The sequence below is a fragment of the Anguilla anguilla genome, chromosome 3 (genome assembly GCF_013347855.1).
Source record: "Anguilla anguilla isolate fAngAng1 chromosome 3, fAngAng1.pri, whole genome shotgun sequence".
Taxonomy (NCBI): Eukaryota; Metazoa; Chordata; class Actinopteri; order Anguilliformes; family Anguillidae; genus Anguilla; species Anguilla anguilla.
The window spans coordinates 60,911,331-60,932,192 of record NC_049203.1 but is presented as its reverse complement, the minus strand read 5'-3'; the positions used below and the strand labels follow the sequence as shown (position 1 = coordinate 60,932,192).

The 20,862-nt window shown below is 42.7% G+C and overlaps 2 protein-coding genes across 4 annotated transcripts; one reads left to right on the top strand and one right to left on the bottom strand.

Moving 5' to 3' along the window:
* Positions 1-10: 10 nt before the first annotated feature.
* On the bottom strand, positions 11-8,275 carry atp1b4 (ATPase Na+/K+ transporting subunit beta 4). Its single transcript, XM_035408293.1, has 9 exons — positions 8,033-8,275; positions 7,745-7,815; positions 6,727-6,946; positions 4,254-4,382; positions 3,813-3,917; positions 3,287-3,486; positions 2,014-2,070; positions 1,826-1,918; positions 11-1,662 (listed from the first exon to the last, which is right to left on the bottom strand). The coding sequence occupies exons 2-9, from the start codon at positions 7,811-7,813 to the stop codon at positions 1,501-1,503; spliced, it is 1,035 nt and encodes a 344-aa protein (XP_035264184.1). The 5' UTR covers positions 7,814-7,815; positions 8,033-8,275; the 3' UTR covers positions 11-1,500.
* LOC118222587 (transmembrane protein 255A-like) lies at positions 6,921-20,481 on the top strand. 3 transcript variants are annotated; one of them, XM_035408296.1, is made up of 10 exons: positions 6,921-7,043; positions 11,278-11,420; positions 12,502-12,564; positions 14,779-14,868; positions 15,054-15,119; positions 15,468-15,556; positions 15,825-15,896; positions 16,485-16,647; positions 17,448-17,588; positions 17,885-20,481. In XM_035408296.1, exons 3-10 carry the CDS (start codon positions 12,562-12,564, stop codon positions 18,026-18,028), a joined length of 768 nt encoding a protein of 255 aa, XP_035264187.1. In that variant the 5' UTR covers positions 6,921-7,043; positions 11,278-11,420; positions 12,502-12,561; the 3' UTR covers positions 18,029-20,481. The 3 variants fall into 3 exon arrangements, with proteins under 3 accessions (XP_035264187.1, XP_035264185.1, XP_035264186.1); XM_035408294.1 differs by lacking the exon at positions 6,921-7,043 and adding an exon at positions 9,245-9,899; XM_035408295.1 differs by lacking the exons at positions 6,921-7,043; positions 15,825-15,896 and adding an exon at positions 9,247-9,899.
* Positions 20,482-20,862: the final 381 nt, after the last annotated feature.

Sequence of the window (20,862 nt, the reverse complement as noted above, 5' to 3'; positions counted from 1 at the left end):
GTCAGTCTAGTGTAGTTATTCCCTGTGGGTGTCTGGGCTTTGCACAGTAACCAGCTGTTTCAAAACATTTTTTTAAAATAATCAGTCCTATTAAAGGAAGTTTCCATCTAATGCCCTGTAGGACTTTGGTCAAAAACAAAGTCATAAAGCAGTTCTCGAAAATGTAATCAGGTCAGTCAGCAGGTGCAGCAAAGGTTCACGAGTAAACAACCTAGTTTTGTTTCAAGTCACAGGTTCTGATAACAGTCTAGGGCTAGGCTTATCTTATCACCATGACCATAAATATATTTAGAAAACCTTAAATCTCAACTCATATATAACATGGAAGAGGTTAACAATGAGGGCTGATGTATGCTTCAGGTAGTCAAGCCAACTTCCGGTTTTAATAATGTAATTTGCCCAATTTTACTGTGTCCGACACAGTAGTGAAACAGCATTGTTATACACAGCTGTGTAGAATATCAAGGCAGAATAATTGGTTGGAACAAAAACCAGCACACATACTGGCCCTCCAGGACTGGAGTTGTGCACCCCTGTAATGTGCTGGTGCCTGTAGCACACTGGTCCCTGTAGTGTGCTGGTCCCTGTAGCATACTGGTCCCTGTAGTGTGCTGGTCCCTGTAGCAGACTGCTCCCTAATTGTATAAAATCAACAAACAAATAAACTCTATGGTTGTAACAACATGAGAAAACAACATCTCAAGGGTTTCTGTTTTAACAGAGAATTTATGTTTATAAAATTAAGTACATCTTAGAGGCATGATAAAACAGTGCAGAAGAATGACTATTAATAAATGGATGCAGGTATATGGTAGACAAGCACATTTTGCTGCCATTGTATTACTCATTTTGTTGGAAAAATTAAGGGAATGGATTGTAAGTGAATGAAATCTAAAATAGAATTCTAGTTTTACTGTATAGCTATGTAAAGTAAAACAAAACAAGTGTCACCTCTTGTTTACAGATGCTTTGTAAATTTTTTTTTTTTAAACTCCATGTTGCTAATGAGCATCATCATTTGGGTCCCAGGACTGGACAAGACAAAAACTTTTAAAAGGTGTTGGCAATATACAATAATTAATTATACAATTAACTATAAAACAGTGCATAGGTTGATATGCTTATTTCCATCTTTTAAAATATAACTGCTGTATTGAGATTCCCTTTTTTAAGTTGTTTGTTTGAAACAGCATTTTGTTCATATTAAAAGTTCTATCAGACTAAGTACGACAGTGTGATAAATGTTCTGTGGTCGTTTTCCCTAATTCTGTGGGTCTATAAAGTATGTGGGTCTGTGTATGCTGCTTACTAACAGTAAACGTGGTCTCGCCCATCAGAGGAAGTGGAGCTAGGTGAGGAGGCATGATATGAAAACCAGCTTGTATCCATGGCAACAGCTCCAGCTGTCATGGCCTCCCCAGGTACCAGGTTTTCTCCAGCTTTGTGGCGGGCAGAGCAGGCAGTGTGTTGGCCATGGGTCAGGAGGCGGCAGCTTTCCCCCTACGCACCCACCTCCAGGGAGAAGGACACGCCGCCCAAGAAGGGGTCAGTGGGCGAGTCGTTGACGATGCCCTTACCATGGAGCTGGCATCGCACCCGGAGGTGTGTGTCGAGCTGCACTCCTTCAAAACGTACGGCTATCACCGGGGAGGTGTAATTCACCTGGAGAGACAGGTGGGCATAGCACATCCCTCTTTCAGTCACCACTCTGCACTGGCCTGCTGACCAACTGAAGAACAAGGATGACTCTACAAAGACACAAGCCATCTGGGAGAATCAGTTATAGCACCAATAGCAAACACTGCAATCCTCAAGCCATACTTACATGTTTCAGTTTTCCATAGTAAGGATAATACATCAGGCTAAAATAGTTTTTTGGGTAGAACTCAATGTCTCCAAGAATCTCTGGCCCTCCTCTCTGAAAATGTAAAAGTGAATATGTTGGTAAGCTTCCTGATATTTACGTTGTGCCTAAGTCATGACAGGGACAGAGAGAGGCTCAAACACAGTTACCTTAAGGGCACAGCTCACGTTGACTGGAGTACCGTAACCGGGTAAATACCCAAGAATCTACAGGAAAAAGGCAATTAATCAGTTGTTATTATTATGAAACAACATGATAAAAATATTGCGCCAGTGATACAGGCTGTCATGTCAGCTGATGCAAGCAGACATTGCTGACTGTGGCATATCTGACCTTTAAGGATGCCACAAAAAGCCAAATGCAATAAGTCCCAAGCAGAATGGCTCTCTTGTCTGTCTGTCTGACATTCATGGATGCAATTTTAAAACTAAGGTCTTGGGACTCACTGTGTCATTAAATATCCTGTGGCAAATACAGGATCACCGCTGAAATACACTCAGGATGTTTGTCAAGGTCCTTTTATTGGGTGTGAACGCAGAGCAGAATATAAAATGCAATATTCACAACAGCCACAAGGTGTCACAGAATCCTCTTAATCATAATCATGTTTATTCTCACATACTGTATATTCAGACCCATCTTTACAGTTAAATCTGCAAAAACAAATGATCTCTCTATCTCTTTTTAGATAGTAAATAGTTTACCATTAAGCGTAGGAACACAAGAAAAATTCCACTTTGGACAGAATGGATGGTTTGTGACAAGACAAATGCACTCTGTTACAATAAAATAGTGGTATGTAGTGTCATAAGGCTGGGAAATTATGGTTCTGAATTATCTTCAAGTGCAAAACCCTACCTCATGGAAATGTTTTTGTTTTTTGGTACAGCTACAAAATTTAGTTTTTAAGCATGAATCTGTGTATGTGTATTTTTGTGTATTAGGATTAATTATTAGCATTACCTTCAAACTCATAACTGGACACCCTTTAATGCAGGGGGTGCAACATTTCATTGTTACTCGGCAGCTGATTACATAGTCAACTCATCTCACCTGGTTTCATGGGTCTGAACCAGACCTGGATCAAATATGCCTTTAAAATAATGTTATCTAAGCTGATCACCTGCAGATGTAGAATTGCGCTCAGACGTAGTAGAACACTCCTGCAGATCCCTGGGATGTTTCAGTGAAACGCCATCATCACATGAAAACATATTGCAGACAAAATATGCTTCCTGTTAAACTATGAGCAATTTGCAGGAGTGTTACTGGTCTCTAAATAATAATTTGACCCAGGTCTGGTTAGACTGGGTTGTTGAGGATTCTACGGTGAAAACAAAAAGCAGAGCCCTGTAGCCTGCCAGGACTCAGGGCTGGGGACCCGCAGCCTTAAGACCTGCCGTTTGCACCCCTGTCTCTCACCCGGTTCATCTGCAGGACGATGCAGGGCTTTCCCTGAGAGTAGCCGAAGTCGGGGTCCTGCAGCCCGGAGCAGTCCCCCAGCCAGGACCTCTTGAACTGGCATGCTTTCACCTCCGCATCCTCCTCTTTTTCGTGCTGCAGGAAGTACGCGTCCTGTGTGCAGGCGATGTTCCGCAGCTCCTGGGTGGAGTCGTTGTAAGCTGTGGGGGGGGGGGGGGCAACAGCACAAAACCCCATAGAGAACCCCTAACAAGATGGTAGTCTCTGGGCCTGCTCGCCCAAAATGGACCTCACATGGATCATCTGACACACAAAACCTTGTTGTATTTGGTGTACTTCAAAGGGGGAGGGAGTGTTGGTTAAGACAGGTAGATTTCCATCACTTATACTGAAGATAGACCGCTTGCATGGGAAATTATATCAGGGATCACAAATTCTAATTCTAGAGGGCTGCAGCGTTTGCTGGTTTCAGTGTGTTTCTGGCTCGACGTAATCATAGAGGCCACTTAATCATGAGCCCACTCACGTTCCAGGTAGTTCTCCAGGGCCTCAACATAGCTTTCCCAGGAGCTGCGGTCAGAGGCGTTGAAGGTAATGTGGAACCCATCACCACGCGGTGACATCGTCATGCCTACCAACATGGAAATAAAACACAGCAAAAACTGCCATCAGCTGTCTGCCTTAACCTGTGTTCACACAGTAGAGGGAAAAAAAAAAACATTTTCAATTCAGTGAGCCAGCACAGCACGCTTTGAATAGACCATATCTAAAACCTTTCCACTCCTACAGTACACCGCTACAGGTTTTAACTCACACAAATGCTCTAAGTGGTAACAGTCATTTTTCTAATATTCCCAACTGACAAGTTCAATAAAAATTATGTTTTCTGCTCCTGTCTGAACACAGGGTTACAGAGATCGCAAGCGGACCAGAAAAAAGGTGTGGGGGGGAAAGGGGGGGCTCTTACCTGGTGGCACCACCCTATCATTGTAGGTGGGGTTATAAGGGCTGATGGACCACATCAGGCCCCACATGCAGGCTGCAAACATGGCTGCCAGGAAGACGTACAGCGAGGCATAGAAAAGGAGGATGAGACCTGAGAAGTAAGAGAGAGGAGATGTCACAGAGGCTGGGGCTCTAATTAATGACGTGTTCTACAATTCGTCCTCTACCAGCATTTCCTCCCTAGCCCACAGTTTGGAAAAAATGTCTTGGCCCTGTTGCCTAGTTACAAATGCCATTGCTGTGTCTCTTCAGTTATACAGACTATCACTACAGAAATGGATAACCACTGCCAATTAATTAACAGATGCTTTATGAAGGCTTTCCAGAAGTTCCCCTATCATAAAAGAGCATGTTTCTGAGCATCTAACAAACTCTCATGTAGTAGAAAAAAAGCTCTTGGTACTGAGCTATAGCTGCTTTTGCACACAGGAATTTAAAAAACTGCCAAACCTGGGTTGTGTTTAGAACTGTCACTGCCAACTTAACATAAAAAATGTAATATTATTGCATGGAGCCCGTCTGTAAAAATACCCAGAGAGGACACCGATTGCTCAAACTGCAACATCAACCACCCAAGTCACAAAAAAGTGTTATTTCCAGAAACAACGATCCTAGCTATTAAAACATAATCTTAATTGCCTGTTGCATAACTTAATTTAGCTGCTTTTGACAACCGAATTACACCTATCATTAAAAAAAGAAAAACAAGAAAGAACAGATACTGGTCCTTAAATCATTAGTTAACAGTCCATTGGCTCCTGATAAAGTGTCTCCACGTTGAATGGCTTTTGGCCACGCAGGGGAATTTACTGGGACCGGTCTCAGCCAGCGCCACATCCCTCAGATCACAAAGGGCCTTTCTGTTTGGGATCGATGGGAATTCTCCCAGCTGCCCTTCCACTGGGGAGCCCTGTGAACCGCTGGCTACCTTCAAAGCGGCCATCTGACGCAGCTGCACAGACGAGCCTCCAGCTCCCAGGGGCCCAGTCACCCCACTCTGGGCATCGTGTCACCTATCTCCGCACTCCTTTCACAGGACGCATATTACAGGGCCCTGGCGACTTCACACCCCATTTCTTAACACAGACACATGAGTTGTCCTCTTCTCACCCCTCCCCCCCACCCTCACCCCCCCCCCCCCCAATCCGCCCAGCTAAGAGTGATGTGTGTGAAACAGTGCCCTGCTTAGTAGCTCTGCCCTTCCACTGCTGCCAGCTGTAGGCTGCCACTTCATAACGATATTAATTTGGCAGCTAAAACAACTGAGCGCGAAGCAAGAACAAGCCAGTGATTGTGGTCTTGTCGTGTGTTGGAATTCACTCCGTGGGTTCTTTCAAGGACATTGGTTTGTTTAGCATGCTAATTCTGAGGGAAGACTGCATCACTAGGCAGCAAGCTGTGGCCAAATGTATGCCCCACAATCAGAGATTCAGGACTCCAGAATCTCTCCCGCAGAGAATTTCCACACTGGTTTGCCTAATGTAATCTTACATTTTAAAATCTGATAGTTGTCTTGCATTGGCTTACGTCACGGGGTGGGACAGTTTCACCATGTTAAATACTCAGCTTAACAGTTGTGTTCCCTGGTCTCTAAGAGAAATGTTTTAGTGAGGTCTAACCAACAAGACACCTTGTGTTGGGGTGTGCAGCTAAATTAGCCAAATGAGCCAGGAGTACAGGTGCAAAGAAAGTCCAGAAACAGGCCCTCTAGGGACGGGGTTCCCTACACCTGCTCTACGTGTCCTCTTTCACTGCGGATCTGTGACAGGTCACTGAGTCCTGCAGGGCAGAACTACAGGCCCTTAGCTTGTCAGACAGGGGGAAAAGAGTTAAGCTCCATGAGGAATGAGATTCCAGACCAGCACGCAGCTCGTCACAGCAGCTTCCCTCTGGGGATCATTCCCAAGACACTTCCATATTCTGCAATGGCTGCTCCGATGTTTCCCTGCACCTATGTAAACACTGGACTTTGAGAAAAAACAGGCTGGAATGACGGGAGGAATGATAAGAAAAAACCACCGCATAATGCAACACAGAACCAATTATTATGAGCGGTCAAATTGCCACACGTTTTAAAAGGCCAACTTTGGTGATTCTGTAAGCCTTGAAGACGCATATTTAAGTCTGATGATAAGAATGTATATTCTTGTGAAAACTATTCTGTGATGTTAAAGATCGAGCCACCGTCGAACACCATGACTGGACTCTGATGGGCACTGCTGACACAGGGAAATCACAGCTTAAATCCCAAACTCTTTCTGGGGAAAGCTGGGTCTTCGTTGCTGTGGTGCGTAAATGTAAAGAATGACAAGCAACCATTTCTAGATACTAGTCGGAATGGACAACCATTTCTAAGTCCAAACTGCTTTGAAGATTGTGTGTGTGTGAACGTACTTAAGTTCCCCAGCAACACCAGCTGCCTGTTGTTGACTTACTCCAGCTCCTTCCAGATCGTCCCATGAACTCCTGTGACTCGGGGTTCCACAGAAACTTCTTAACGTCAGCCATAATCTGCCTGCAGGTCCTCTTGGGCTTTGGTTTTGGTTTCCACTTATCAAAGTTCAGATCTTCTGTCTCCAAGGGATTGTGTTCTATGGCCTCTTCCACCTCTTCCTCCTCCTGTGTGACTTCCTGTTTGCGTTCAGTCTCACCATCCTGGCACATGGACAGCGAAAGGGGCAGTGAAGAGACATTGGAACCTTCTCTTGTCCGATTCTTATACCCCACATCAACAAAGGATGCTGAAGATTACGTGAGGGATACTATTTTATTCTTTAGCAGACTTGAAATAAATGCAGCAAATAAATTATTTTAACTGCATTTGTACAGTGCATGTAAAAAAATATATTTTATCTACTTTTTAAAAGTTATTTCAGCAACACATACTTAGTGTCTGGTATTTTGAAAAGATGATTATGGAAACAAAACTTTAGTTTCCCACTCGGTTATTCTTTATAAATGTCCGCCATCTCGTAGAATATGCTAGCAATTTGACACTGTTGTCCCTGCCCTTTGGGGTTTCACGCTACTCCCCGTGGCTCGCTTCCATGCGAGCGGGGATCATACATTGACCTGCAATAAAGGCCAGCTGTTAGAAACTGGCTCCCAGCATCTGGACTACACTCATGATTCTTTAAAACGATCGCCCGCTGCCGTCTTCAGGCTGATCGCTGCCCTTTGGAAACTAATGTTGGGTGTATGGCGCGTTTGCGTGTACATTTTCAAATCTTTAGAATTGAATGTGAACTACTTTCTGTGGCATCAATATGTACACTGTATTAAGCGAGGTTGAGCTCAGCACTTCTTTTAACACTTGGATGCAAAATGTTTTAGCGACAAGGCAGTGGAACTTCGCCGTTTTTATATCGTTATTATAAGCATGACGTCTCTGAAAGTTTTATAGCACGAATAATCTCTAGATAAACAACCACTTCCCCCCCACAGATCACTCACTGCATTCGGCAAACAGTATGCGTGCAGTTGGTCCTCAGCAAGGTCCCTGGTTAAATTCGACTCCATCATTCCTAAGGGAATAATTTATAAAATCATGTATGACAATCCACAAGCAATTTTGTCAGTTGCAATTGATCAGTTGTACTTCGCATCACGCAATAAATGAAAAATATATACTATTGACCACAAAGGTTGCAACTAAATAAATCTTGAAACCATGCAGAAATGCGAATAAATGTCTTAAGTAATGGGTAGAAGTGCTTACATTTCCATTCCGAAATAGCCTACCTCTTTTACTGGAAAAGCCGGATGGGTGTCTGGAGTCTTGACTTTAGCAGAAAAAGTTCAATGTTGGTCAAAAATATTTTTTATGTCATCAGAATATCGGATGCACTCCACGGCAGCTTCTGTATATACAGTAAGAAGGATGTTTCCCCAGCTACGCGAACATCACTGTGAACACATACTTGTAGTAAGCGAGAACCTTACTACAGGGGGGGGTGGGACAGAGAGTGTGAGAACCCTTTTTAAAATGGGAAAAATCCCTGTGGAACTTTTGGCAGCGATGCAGATATCAATCATACAGTATTCTGCACACGCGTGCGCCAGATGTAGTTTCATCGTCTACCGAGATAAGGCTGGAGAAAACCAGCGGCGTATTCTTCGTTCACTCATTTATTTAACCTTCAACCGACATTTTCTTGAAAATCATCAAGCTAAAGAGACCGTATGTTTGAATCCTACACGGTTTCTATTAATTATAAAATACTTGCTGCCCTTTTTTCTGGGTATGAAATAATAAATGACACAGAGATTTAATTAAGCGCCTTACATTGACATGACTGCCGTTACCCTCAAATATTGACAGATAGCATCAGTCTATTTTCAATGTGTTAAAATGTGATGCATTGGGCATCGGGCTTTTTTTTTCATTTTAAATGAATAGGGGCTATATACGAAGCGCATTTAGATCGGTTAAAGCTGGATCTATTGTTCGATATAATGTGCGGGTACCCAAAGTAGCCTACAGTCTCTATACATCATACATCGTCAGAGTTGATGAAGCATATTTTGGGCAACCTTCTATGCAAATCATTATTTTTATGGTGCAATATTTATTCCATTATTAATATTATTATTATTATTAGTAGTAGTAGTAGTAGTAGTACGCAGTTTTTTGTTTGTTCGTTCGTCTGGGTTTTTTTTTTTTTTTTTGCGGGATGAGTCGTACTTGGCCAGTGGTTCCCAAACTCGGTCCATGGGCCCCCCTGTGTATGCTGGCTTTCGTTCCAACCACAATCGCAATCCCATAATTTTAACAAGCAGCAGATTTTTCTTAATTGTTGTTTTTCGTGTTTGGAGGGATTATTTACCCTCTTAAATCGTTGGAGTTTGGGAAAATGGAACATTGTATTGGGCTATTCACGTTCAAATCACAATCCTTCGGTATTATTTCCATACTCTATTGTGCCACAAGGTAGCGCTCTTTCCACAAATTCATGACCCAGATGTGTGAATTCTCGTCCTCACCAGTCTATCTCTCCTTTCATTTTTTCTCCGTATTTCCCGGGCGGTGAAAACAATTTAATCACAATTTTGAAAAAGCAAAAAGAAAACAGTGAATATACTAGGGAGGACATTGTACATGTCAGAGTAACTCGATGAAAACCATTATTGACATAGTACTACTAGTTGCGTATTTTCTTACATGTGTTCTGACAATCTAAAAATTGTGATTTATTGTGAGTTAAGCGACACAGGTCCGGGAATTCAAAGCCTGTCATCCATTCGGATTTTCTCTGTTTTGTGTTCATGGAGTGTATGTGTAATTGTAGAGATGGTGGTACATGCGCAGAACAGAGTTTTCGGATAGTGCGCCGCGGATGAGGGGCAGAGAATAGGATGAGAACGGCGGACATGGCAGTAGACGCAGATTAAAATGAGACCGCCGCGCACCAGCAGGGAGGATTGCTATCAGCGAATACACCACCGAGCAAAGATTTCTTTGCACTGACCACTAAGTTCTTATTTGTGCCGCTGAATGGATGTTATGTTTATCAAACATCCCTTATCATAATCCTGTACACACATGCGATAAAAATGCCTACCGGACTAAACCAACAAGCCAATGGAATAAGCCTCTCCGATTCTATGGGTATGTGCAAGGTCAATGCAGTGGTTGAAGTGTGTGGATGAAAGACTGCTTATTGTGTGTGAGGTTTCTTGTAAAAAATTCGAACTGCTACTGTTCAAACAAAACGAGTGTAAAAATACAACAAAATAGAGAGGGATTTCTAATTTACTTATCGAAGATCGGTGTATTTTCTTTGTTGTTCATTATGTTGCTCAGTATTTCACATATTGGGTAGCCAAATAAAGGATTCTTTCCACAACTATTGAATCGTGGGTGATCCTGCAGGGTGCAGTGGCCAAGCACGAGGAGACTGAAAGAGTTCATTAAATAGGCTAATTAAAAATATTCCAATGAGAGAATTCGAATTTGTATCTGATAATGGCTTTGGTGAGAACAGGGCGTTCTATGAATAGATCTGTCAATTGGAACGTCTGGGTTGTTGTTATCACCTGATTTTGTTCCAATGTTGCTGTGGTATATTGTGTAGCGGCCTCGGTTTTTGTCTTTTCTTTTCTTTTCTTTTCTTTTTTGTCTTACGATGCAGGTGCAGCTAATCTTTTTTAGACGTAAGCTAATACACGTCCATGATGTTAGCATTCCTGGGAATTTCTTGCACGTAGACAGTCTGTTACAAACGTCTGGTAGTGTAGCGCAGCTTTGTGAGCTTCTATAAATGATAATTTAAATTTACATTTAGGCACTTGGCGCACGCCCTTAATCCAGAGTGATTTAAAAGTGCGTATTGCAAGGCCAAAATAACGGTACTGTACCGAGAAAAAGGATCAAGTTCTCAAAATATTAGCCACCATAAATATTATGTAGGCTACAGTGTTTCCCCAACCTGTACACGTCTTGTTTATCTGAAGAGTTCGACGTATTGTTTTGTTACAAAGAAAACATTTATGCCCTAATCAGTTTTATTATAATTTGTCTTCAGGTTTCGTAGCTACTCTTCTCGTCCTTTTAGAGAGCTGTTGAATGGACTGTTTTGGAATAATGATTCTGTGTAATCAATCGTGTCATTGAGCAAATATGGGACTGTAACGAAGAAGCGGAGGTTTTCACTCACAAAAAGGGTTCAGTGGTTGTTTTCTTCCCCATTCACATTGCCCTTTGGTAGCTACAGCAATATGTTGCATTGAGACATGCTTGCAGGAGTAGAGCTGGTGTCAGGTGTGGTCTGGTTTTTCTCTGTGCACTGTTGTGAAGTATGGGCGGCGGCATGGTCATGTAACTTGGAGGCTGCAGGTTTGATTCTCAGGTGGGAGGCTGCTTTGCTAAGGGTAAAGTCCAGCTGTTTTTTAAAATCTTTCATTATTTAAACAAGTAAGCTATGTTATTCATTCTGAATAAGAGCATGTACTAAATACATAAATGCAAATTACTTTTCTACCTCAAGGATCATTCAAACGGAGGAAAAGGAAGTCCATCGTGGTGACAGCGTCTCTATTCGTTGTCTCCGTTCTCATTCTCACCATCGGACTGGCGGCCACAACAAGGACACAGAACATCACAGTGGGAGGCTACTACCCCGGGGTCATAGTGAGTTTCAGTCCTGGAATGAACGCGGGACGAGGACAGCCGATTGGTCCCCTTTTGTACCATAAATCAGTACTTAGTGCAGCATTAACAGTGACGTGGGACGAAGGTTCACCACAGCGGGTGTCATTTCAACACTTTCCCTGTAGTAATGGCGGGAGGTCCAAGGGCGAGGAGCACTTGGCGGTTGTCACACTATGTTCTGTGTTGTCACACTAGCAGCCAGTCCCATGTCCTTAGCCTATTAAAAGACCCTGTCCGTAGACCCTCGGTGCCCTGCTCTTGGAATGCAGTAGGTATCCTTGTTCCTGGCAGGTTGTCCAAGATCCTCTACATTAGAGGTGTCCAGTCTTATATACGAAGGCCCGTGTGGCTGCAGAGTTTTGTTCTGACCCACCAATAAGCCACCTGAGTGAACTATTGAACTAATGGTAGTCTTCAGTCAAGACTCTGATTATAATAATCACATATTTAATACACTTTTCTGGGTAAGGGTGCTCTAAATATACATCTTGATAGGTCCAATGCTATAATTAAATTTAAATAATGTGGCTGTGCCATTCCTGGTGTTGCTTTCTTGGAGGCCATTGGCTGTGAAGTGCAGTTGCATTTGGGATTTGTGCATGACTGTTATCACTGTATCTGTACCTAGATACATTTATGCAATTGGAATATATTGCTTGTATATATATATGGATTTGTGAAACTATAATGATGAATATATTTCACAGCAATGTAATATATTGTGATATCTGAAACCAGTGATGATTTGTATATTTATGCTTTTGTGGTCATTCCTGCAATATTTTGATAATATTTTACTTCACTATATCTTCAATATATTCCTTCTCCATAAGATTATTCACATAGGAAGACAATGTCTATTAGAGCAAAATATCTGCGATAAACAACGGGCAGTAAAAATGGTCAGTTCTAACTGTCAAGAGAGAAAGCTGTCAGAGCAAGCTGTTGATTTGATGCTGATGAAAGTTAGGTGATTTCCTCCATTTTATATTTGCTCATTTTGATACCTTGTTACAACTGACACTTATTGCTTCATAAACTGGTGTGGTTTTTTTCACAGTTGGGGTTTGGCTCCTTTCTCGGAATCATTGGAGCACATTTGATAGAGAACAAGAGGCAGATGGTAAGCGGTTTTAGGTTACCCTCTCCTTTCATATCAATTTCTCAGCTAAACTGTAGCCCCATCAATTTTACCGCTTTTCAAATTCTCAACATGACGTTTGCAAACACAGCTTCAGTCTTTTGGCGTTTTTTGCTAATTTTTTTTTTTAAAGATTTGCAAATGTCTGTTTTTCTATTAGCATTTGCCAGCCTCGCCCTTTTTTTCCCCCCGTGAGCGAAAATGCTTTTGGGTTTGTGGTGTTTTGGATGCATCTTGGTCATTGGAAACATGTTCTCAGGCCACTCGTGAGATGCACCCAGAAATAGCCCCAGTGTAAGAGGAGGAGGACAGAGTGCCAGGCAGGAATGCAGGGAAGGAGCTGCAGTAGTCCAGGGGTGGGGAGTGCAGACAGGGACTGTCTCTCAGCCTGAGGAATAGGCGTGCTGTGGGCACACGGGATAGCACTGACTGCTTTTTCAAAACAGGGTCACTTTCCCCGTACCCAGAGTTCCCTGTAGAGAGAGAGAGGGGTGCAGTGTGCCACACATAGTCCAGAGCAGTCATACTCAGAACTGCTAAAGCCTCTTAAGATGTTTTTTGTCACCATCCACGTCCTTCTAAGATGCCACTGACATGCACAGGGGAGCAGACACTGGGGACAGCCGTGGATGGTGTCTTTCGTGTTTCAAAGGAAAGCAGTGCCAGCTTCAAGTAGTGATATTTGCTCCTTGCCTTGGAGGGCCACAGGATGTGCAGGTTTTTCCTCACTCAGCACATAACGGATCGATTAAAGCAGTTGATTACAGTTAACTCGCCTCATCTTCTCGAGCCTGATTTGTTTCCTCATTTTAAGGTGAAAGGAAAAAACTGCCTTACAGTAATTGATTTGGCATTTAAAGCTACAAGCACAGATATGTTCTCATTGCCCTTTTTTTAATTAACTGGCCATAGGAACTTAATTATTCTCTCTTAGAGGAGTGGGGTGGTCCTGGCAAAGCCCTTGATCTGCGGTGCTTCAATAGGAATTGGAATGGCATTGGCAGTGTGCAGAGTTCCCTCCTTAGGCCACCATCACTTCTGTGATTCTGCAGACAGAGCAAGCAGAAGTGTAACTGAATCTCGATGTATCCATCCATCCATTTTCTAAACCGCTTATTCCTGGTCAGAGCCACAGGGTGGCTGGAGCCAGTCCCAGCATGTGGTGGGTGAGAGGCTGGAATTAGACCCTGGACAAGGTCACCGATCTATCGCAGGGCTCACAGAATCTCCCCTGTATTTATTTAGAGAGGATGTAGCCAGGTATATGGAGTAAGCTCCCTCAAAAATGCTAGGCTCAGGGTCTTCCGTAGGTTAATAATGGAGGGAGCTGGTGCTGTGTGTGTCCTGAATGATAGTCCTTTAACCCATGGCTGTCCATCCCTGGTACTGGAGAGCCGCAGGTTTTAGCTTTACCTTAAAATCAGCCACCAGCTCAGACCACATGAGGTGAGTGAACTGTGTAACAGACTGTCACAGTTAAGCTGTGTGCAAAGGCATCCTCCACAGCAGTCCCTGTGGCTCTGAGGGACCAGGACTGTAACACACGTCCTCATTGTTCAAATAGATATTCCTGGAAACAGCATCCTAACTGGCACACACACAGATGTGCATGGTGAGACACATTCCCATGCATAAAGTGCATATGCAGTTATAAATACAAATTTACAAAGTCAACCTGATAATCTTATCAACTAAGTCAACTAAGTTATCAGTTAAGTTTGTCCAAAGCCATTTTATTTTTAGATATCAAAAAATCATTATTAAAAAAATCAATAAGCTGTTTGGTTCAGTAGACACGTTATGGCATGGTTTTTAACATTAATCAGTTATCAGTGGATGGTTAATCTGCCTTACTGGGGCACTGGAATTTCATATAGCTACATCAGAAATAGACAGTGTTGCACAGTAGGAAGTTAACAAAATTGTGTGACACAGATATGACAGGAGAACATTCAGTATGTTCACAAGGCCTTCTGGAATATTTTTCGTAATGTACATACAGAATGCGTTATATTTGAAAGGATCTAAGGATTTTTAAACTGGAGAAAAAAAAACATTTAGAATTTTAGCCCAATATGGCAAAATGTGCTGACTAAGAGGGACAGCGTCAGTCTCATAACAGCCCAGTTGACAAGAGGCTAATAGGATGTGCAGAGACTGAAGTCTATTCTTTTCTGTTCTCTGCTCCTCTGACAGCTGGTGGCCTCCATTGTGTTCATCAGCTTCGGGGTGGTGGCGGCGTTTTGTTGCGCCATTGTGGATGGCGTGTTTGCCGCGCGACATATAGTGAGTACTGACCGACTCTGCTCATCAGGGTCAACCTCTGCTCGTCTCTTTATTTCTAATTTATTGTTATCTTTCATATGCTGTACCGTGTCTCATTTTACTGTGAAGATTTTCAGTTTGAATTGGCATGTATTCTTTGACCTTTGACCTTTAACCTGTGAGTGACTTTGTGTTTCATCCTGCAGGACCTCAGACCTGTGTATGCAGGTCGGTGTGAGTACTACACGAGTGTGTCCGCATTTGACCGGGACGTGAGTCCAGCTGCCCCCTTGCTAGTCTAAAATCCCTTTATAACATAATTTAAGTTAGTGTACAAATGCACCTTCATCTAGTTATTTTCAGTGGCCTGACAGAATGCACAAAAAATAAAACAACTGGCACTTGGGCATGTTTCCTTTTCCCCATCTGAATTGTACTGTAGTGAATTATCCTTGTTTTATACATCGAATGTTTCTGTTATGAATAAATCATTAGCTGAATTAGAGTTATGAAGGACAGTATATCTTTGGAGTTTATATATAGGCCTTAAAGAATGATGTCACAATATATGTTGAGCCTCTTTGTCTATGTGTTTGTCTGTCCGTCTGTCTGACTCCCAGGTTCACTGTCAAACAGCCCCTCGTGTGTCCTGTAGTCTGCGTGTTAAGAGCAACACCTGTTACTGCTGTGAACTCTACAACTGCGGCAAGTACGTGTAACGCTACTGTCTCCCACAGGGAAGGTCCTCAAAGGGACATCCACCTGAAAGGGGGAACTCACAACTGAATGACTAACTGCTTGTGTTCTGTTCTGTACTGCTAGTGTTTACAGTTCAATCTCATCTCTCCTGCTCCACCCGACTGTCCCAAGTTGTAATCTGTGAACTAGAGTTTTTTCTGTCTGTTTGGGTTTTTTCCATTAGGGGAATGCTGCTGGGGGAAAAATCTAAAGTTTTTTTTTGTTTACCTATGTTTCAGACCACATCCTCTTTTGGGACGTCAAAATAAAGATGTTTTGAAAAAAATTAGGCAATCATCCTTTATTTGGAAGTAGGTCCAGCTTTTGTCCCCCTGTCCCTTCCCACCAAATAATAAGTCTGTGCTGTGGTGTTGTGGTTGAACTAACCGTCCATGCTGTTTTTGCCGTGGTTGTGAAGAGTTAACTTCCTGTGTGGAACACAGACAAGGGAATGAGTGATTTAGATGCCCCTTAATGCATGTCCTGGTTCCTCTTCATGGGATCAGAGTAGACCTGGCCTCATTTCTGGGGATTTTGGGTTTCTGTTGCACCACAATTTGCAATCATTTTGGGTTTTGCAAGCCGAATGGTGATGCACAAATCACGGATTGTGGGTTGTATGCTTGTAACAATGAAATTGAAACAAACTAAAAAGTGCATTGAACATAAGTGGGCATGCTTTTTTGTGCAACAGTGACAGTTTCTTGCCAGAGCTTGCCGGTGGGTGAAGTGAAGCTACTGGGTTGGATTTGAAGGCTGTGATTTGGAGTTCCTCCCTGTCCGTTCTCTCTCAATCTCTCTTGCTCTCCTCTACCGCTCTCTCTTCCTTCCTACCCTATTGCCGTGTGTTGTTCATTCCTTTCCCTCTGTGTGTTGTCCCTTCGCTCTCTCGCGCACAGCCGCGTGGAACTGATGGGCGGGTACCACGAGTACACGGAGGTGGGAAGCTGCCAGGACGTGGTGCACCTGTACCACCTGCTGTGGTCGGCCACCATCCTCAACATCGTGGCCCTCTTCCTGGGCATTGTCACTGCCGCAGTGCTGGGCGGCTTCAAGGACATGGTAAGAATACTCTGTAGCTCTAGACTTTCTGGGAAGGGAAGTTTTGTGAGCTTGGCATGCACTAAGCATTATGCGCCGTCATTGGTGCCAGCAAGTAAAACACAAGTCTTTGAGTTGAGCACCGATGCACCGCAAGGGGATTTTTGTAGTTTGAAGCACTACTTCCAGTTGGATCTGCACCTACGCAAGATCACGATTCATCAGTTACTTCTGACAAATCATCAGGCTCACACTACCCTACGTAATTATATGGTAATGTGCCAGAATGCCGGGCTAGACAACGGTCTGAAGTGTGAATGGCAACCACATGCAGTGTTAGGGTAGTGTTTCTCTTCACTCTTCGCAGAATTAAATGCTGTGCAACTGAGATCCAAGATTATTGATTTTTAGCCTCGTGAACAGTCGTGGAGAGCTGATTCGTACATACACTTCCTTGTTTGTTTATGTGGATGTCTGCACATATCAGTATGGCTGTCCTGAAAGTCACAGCAACAGCTCATGAAACATGTGCGTCTTTCCTTGATCATTTAGTTGCCATTTTCCACCCCACCTATTTTGAAAATTCAGGCAAATTCATGAAAGACAAACCAGGTGCACCTTCCTCTCATTGTATTTGAAACTTGACAGAAAGGGGAGAATGGCTCTGTATGCAATGTTACATCATTGATTAAGTGAGATGCCATTTTTTAAATAACGCGTGATTATGTGCATGCTGGTTATTGCTGTGCAGGTACATCTGCATAGGCTACATAAGTTGGCTTGGCAGTGTCATTCAACACAGCTGTGCATATTTTGGGCAGACTCCCACCTCCGCCCCAGACAGCTGTGATCCAGACCCTCTGCCCATCTCTGTTCCTCCCGAGGCTCCGCCTCCTACCACCTCCTACAACTATTACAACAGCACCCCCTGCCTGCCTCCTTACACTGCCTATGACCTTCAGGTAACAATCATACCAACAAACGTTGTCATCATTGCACAGTATGCTGTGGCAAAAATAAATATACAAAAATATCAGTCCATTTAGTGTGAATCTAGTGTTTTAATGCTGGAATAATGAGATAATTTTAACGGTTTCTCTAGTTAGGGCTAATATGTGTTACTGGCAAGTCATAATGCTCTGTGACACTCATAGAGCTCACTAAGGATAAATGTGCCCTAAGGGGGGAAATAATTCAAATTAAAATCAGCATTTTAACTGATTTGCTGGGCCTGTTTTCCTCTTGTCTGTCCCTGTAGGCGTCCAGCATGTTCCCAGACTCGTCAGGGTTGTCTGATGACTCCCAGTCTGGGGCAAGCTCTCTGTGGCCTACCCAGATCCCTCCCAGCTACTCCCCCCCATACTATCCCCCTGATGACAAGCCCCCGCCATACAGCCCCTAATTAACCTGCTGTTGGGAAGAGGAGAACCTTCTCCCTACTGACCATTTGTAAAAATCCACCCACCCCCCTCTCCTTTGAGTGACTTACCTGGCCAAGGCAATGGGCCCATCAGGATCCAGGGTCCTCCGAGTCTGGCTAGTCCTGAAATATGAACCACAACCCTGACCCTCTACCCCCCACCACCTCCACCACTCACTGTCAACATCATACTGAGGACATTTGTGGACCTTTAGTAACTTTCACTGTATCCAGGCTGTGTGGGGCCTCCTCCCTGCACTGTGACTCTGCTGAACCAGCGTAGTCTGAGTTTCTCTGTGTATCACGGGGTTTGAAGGGGGAGAGGGAAAGGCTGTGACTGTGTGCAGCTGCAGGGGAGATTTTTTTGCAGGAAAAGGTGGAAGTGGTGAAAGATCACTTTCTGAGGTGGGATTTCCAACGGCACGCTGGCGATGGACACCGTGATCTGCAGCTTGGGGAGGGAGGGGGGGGGAGCAGCAGCCTTTCAACAGTCTGCAGCCTCCCCAAGCCATGCTGGAAGCACCTATGAGGCCTCTCGGTGACACCCAAGACTGTTCACAGATCTGCCTTAACATCCGTCAGCTTCCACGGCAGCGTCACCCGAGCTGGACCGGACCGGACCAGACCGGACCGCAGTTCGGCTGGAGAGCCTCGGATGCCTCTCTGCGACTGTCACTTCCTTTCTGCCTAAACTTCATATCTGAAGGCTTTCTGTGCAAAGGGCCTGTCTCCTGCGTACTGTTTGTACTGTCTTTTCATAAACACTGGTGCAAACACAAGTCTTGTTCCTTGTTGTAACAAATGCCTTTAGATTCCCCCTCTGTAGTTTCTCCATACCAAGACTATTTAAATAGTTCAAGATTACTTTTGGTTTTTTGATATTATTTCAGTTTTGATGTGTGTGTTCGATTGGTCCAGACAGTTTTTGTTTGTGATGCAGGATATTTTCAGATACTTACAAAAATTGCTGATGACATGCAGGCTTTACGTTTGCAAGGATCGGGGCATTCATGGATCATGGTAAAAAGAAAAAAAATACACTTCAGCTTGTACACTGACGTTTCCAGAAGCTGTACCTAGCAGTGGATAAAGTTTTAGCATTCGCAATTATAACCTCCTAGGACCCAGCAATTCATTGTTGTCCCCTACAGGGGACATTAGTCTCTGGTCGTAATCCCAAGAACCATACATTCCACATACTGTGCTGAAACCTGCACTGCAAGGGACATTCAATAAAAAAGAAAATGATATTTGTGAAAATATTTTCACTACATGTTCTTGTCATCCAAGATGTGTTGTAAAAAAATGAAATGCTTTTTTTCTGCCAGGTCTTAGGGGGATAAACAGTAAAGTAAAAATGAGTTTTTTATATTGTGCCAATACCTCTCAGTTCTCAAGCAATGCCATGCTCTCCTCTCCCCAGGCCTCCTGTAGTAATGCTGATATAAAAACGCTGTGCCACAGTTTCTTGAGTGCAAGTGGGGTTACCATAGAATATAGGTCATCGTAGACCACTAGATACAAAAGTAGAACATCCCTCAAAAAAGAAAGAATTGCCAAGATATTTAGAAAACATAATATTGTGAAGAATACTTGAATAATATGCACACATACAAATTCTGGAGGCACAACATGACTGTGTTAGCAGCTGTAAAATGTATTTTCTTACATAGGAACCCCTGAAGACCCCAATGGCTGTAAGTGTAAAGCTGACACATTGCCAGAGTAAACTTAATCACACCTAAAAACTGTCTGGGTCTATAAAAATCATGCATTAAAGCAAATAATATTCAAAACTCAAGAAAATTAACTATCCCTTTAATATTAGTAGTTGAATACCTGCCTTCTCTATTAACCTCCAAAGCAGGTAGTTTTATGGTGCATAGCACAGACTTTTCAACTCAAATGATTCTGTGTCCTTCCTTTGAAGAACCCAATCACTGTACTCTAATTTATTGTATTCACTTGACAGTTAATCAAAATACAGAGTTCATGTGTTCATGCTGCCACACACTCTTCACAAAATTATATTTTAATTGTAATAAAAATGTGAGTCGTCATTGAGGCATATTTATACCTATCAAATATACCTATCAAATACTTTTTGCACTTCAGGTACCACAGATATATGTTTTATTGTAATTTCTTCTGAAAGCTATGGCAATGGTATTCTCTGAATTATAATCTTTTGTTATAATTGTTAGTTGGGTAGCAACAATATGGAAGCATGAATTCATTTTGGTAGAAGGCCATTTTGTGCTGATCAATGTTAGTTACCCATGTTATATTGTACTGCCATACCAAACCACTGGAATCTGATGGAATGTAAAGTCTTCCTGAATTATACTGCAGACACTAGGATTTCCTAGTCAGATCATCTGATACACAATGATGTAATGTACTGGTGTTTCATAAATTAAAGCAAAACAAAATAATTCAATTTTCTTAAAGAAATTATTAACGAAGGTTTTAACAGTATATAGGCTAAGTGCAATGTGATGTCACTTCCCTAATGGGTGAAGTATGGTGATACAACCCCCAGACTGTATAAACATTTAATCAAATTAAAACCTATGTAAAAATTTATAACAAATGCTGGCAGGATAATTAGCTGTCAATTTTTCTTTATTAACATGGCTTACAAATGTAAGCCATTTTATTTAAACAGGAAGATTTTGTGCACAATTTTTCATAGAAATAAGTTTGTATTTTTTCTGCAATTCTTTTTAAAAATCAGTCTGGTAATTCAGGAAGAGGTTTTTGCGTATTCTAAGTTCGAAAGAGAAAACCAAGTCTCGTTACCATTGATGATAAAA

Coding starts and splice junctions, on each gene's coding strand:
- atp1b4 (XM_035408293.1), bottom strand. CDS start 7,813: ATGATGGAGTCGAATTTAACCAGGGACCTTGCTGAGGACCAACTGCAC. Junction 4,383..6,726: donor ACGATCTGGAAGGAGCTGGA/GTAAGTCAACAA, acceptor CTTACTTCTCAG/GTCTCATCCTCCTTTTCTAT. Junction 1,919..2,013: donor ACGTGAGCTGTGCCCTTAAG/GTAACTGTGTTT, acceptor TTACATTTTCAG/AGAGGAGGGCCAGAGATTCT.
- LOC118222587 (XM_035408294.1), top strand. CDS start 9,845: ATGCCTACCGGACTAAACCAACAAGCCAATGGAATAAGCCTCTCCGAT. Junction 11,421..12,501: donor GCTACTACCCCGGGGTCATA/GTGAGTTTCAGT, acceptor TTTTTTTCACAG/TTGGGGTTTGGCTCCTTTCT. Junction 15,897..16,484: donor CAATCATCCTTTATTTGGAA/GTAGGTCCAGCT, acceptor TCTCGCGCACAG/CCGCGTGGAACTGATGGGCG.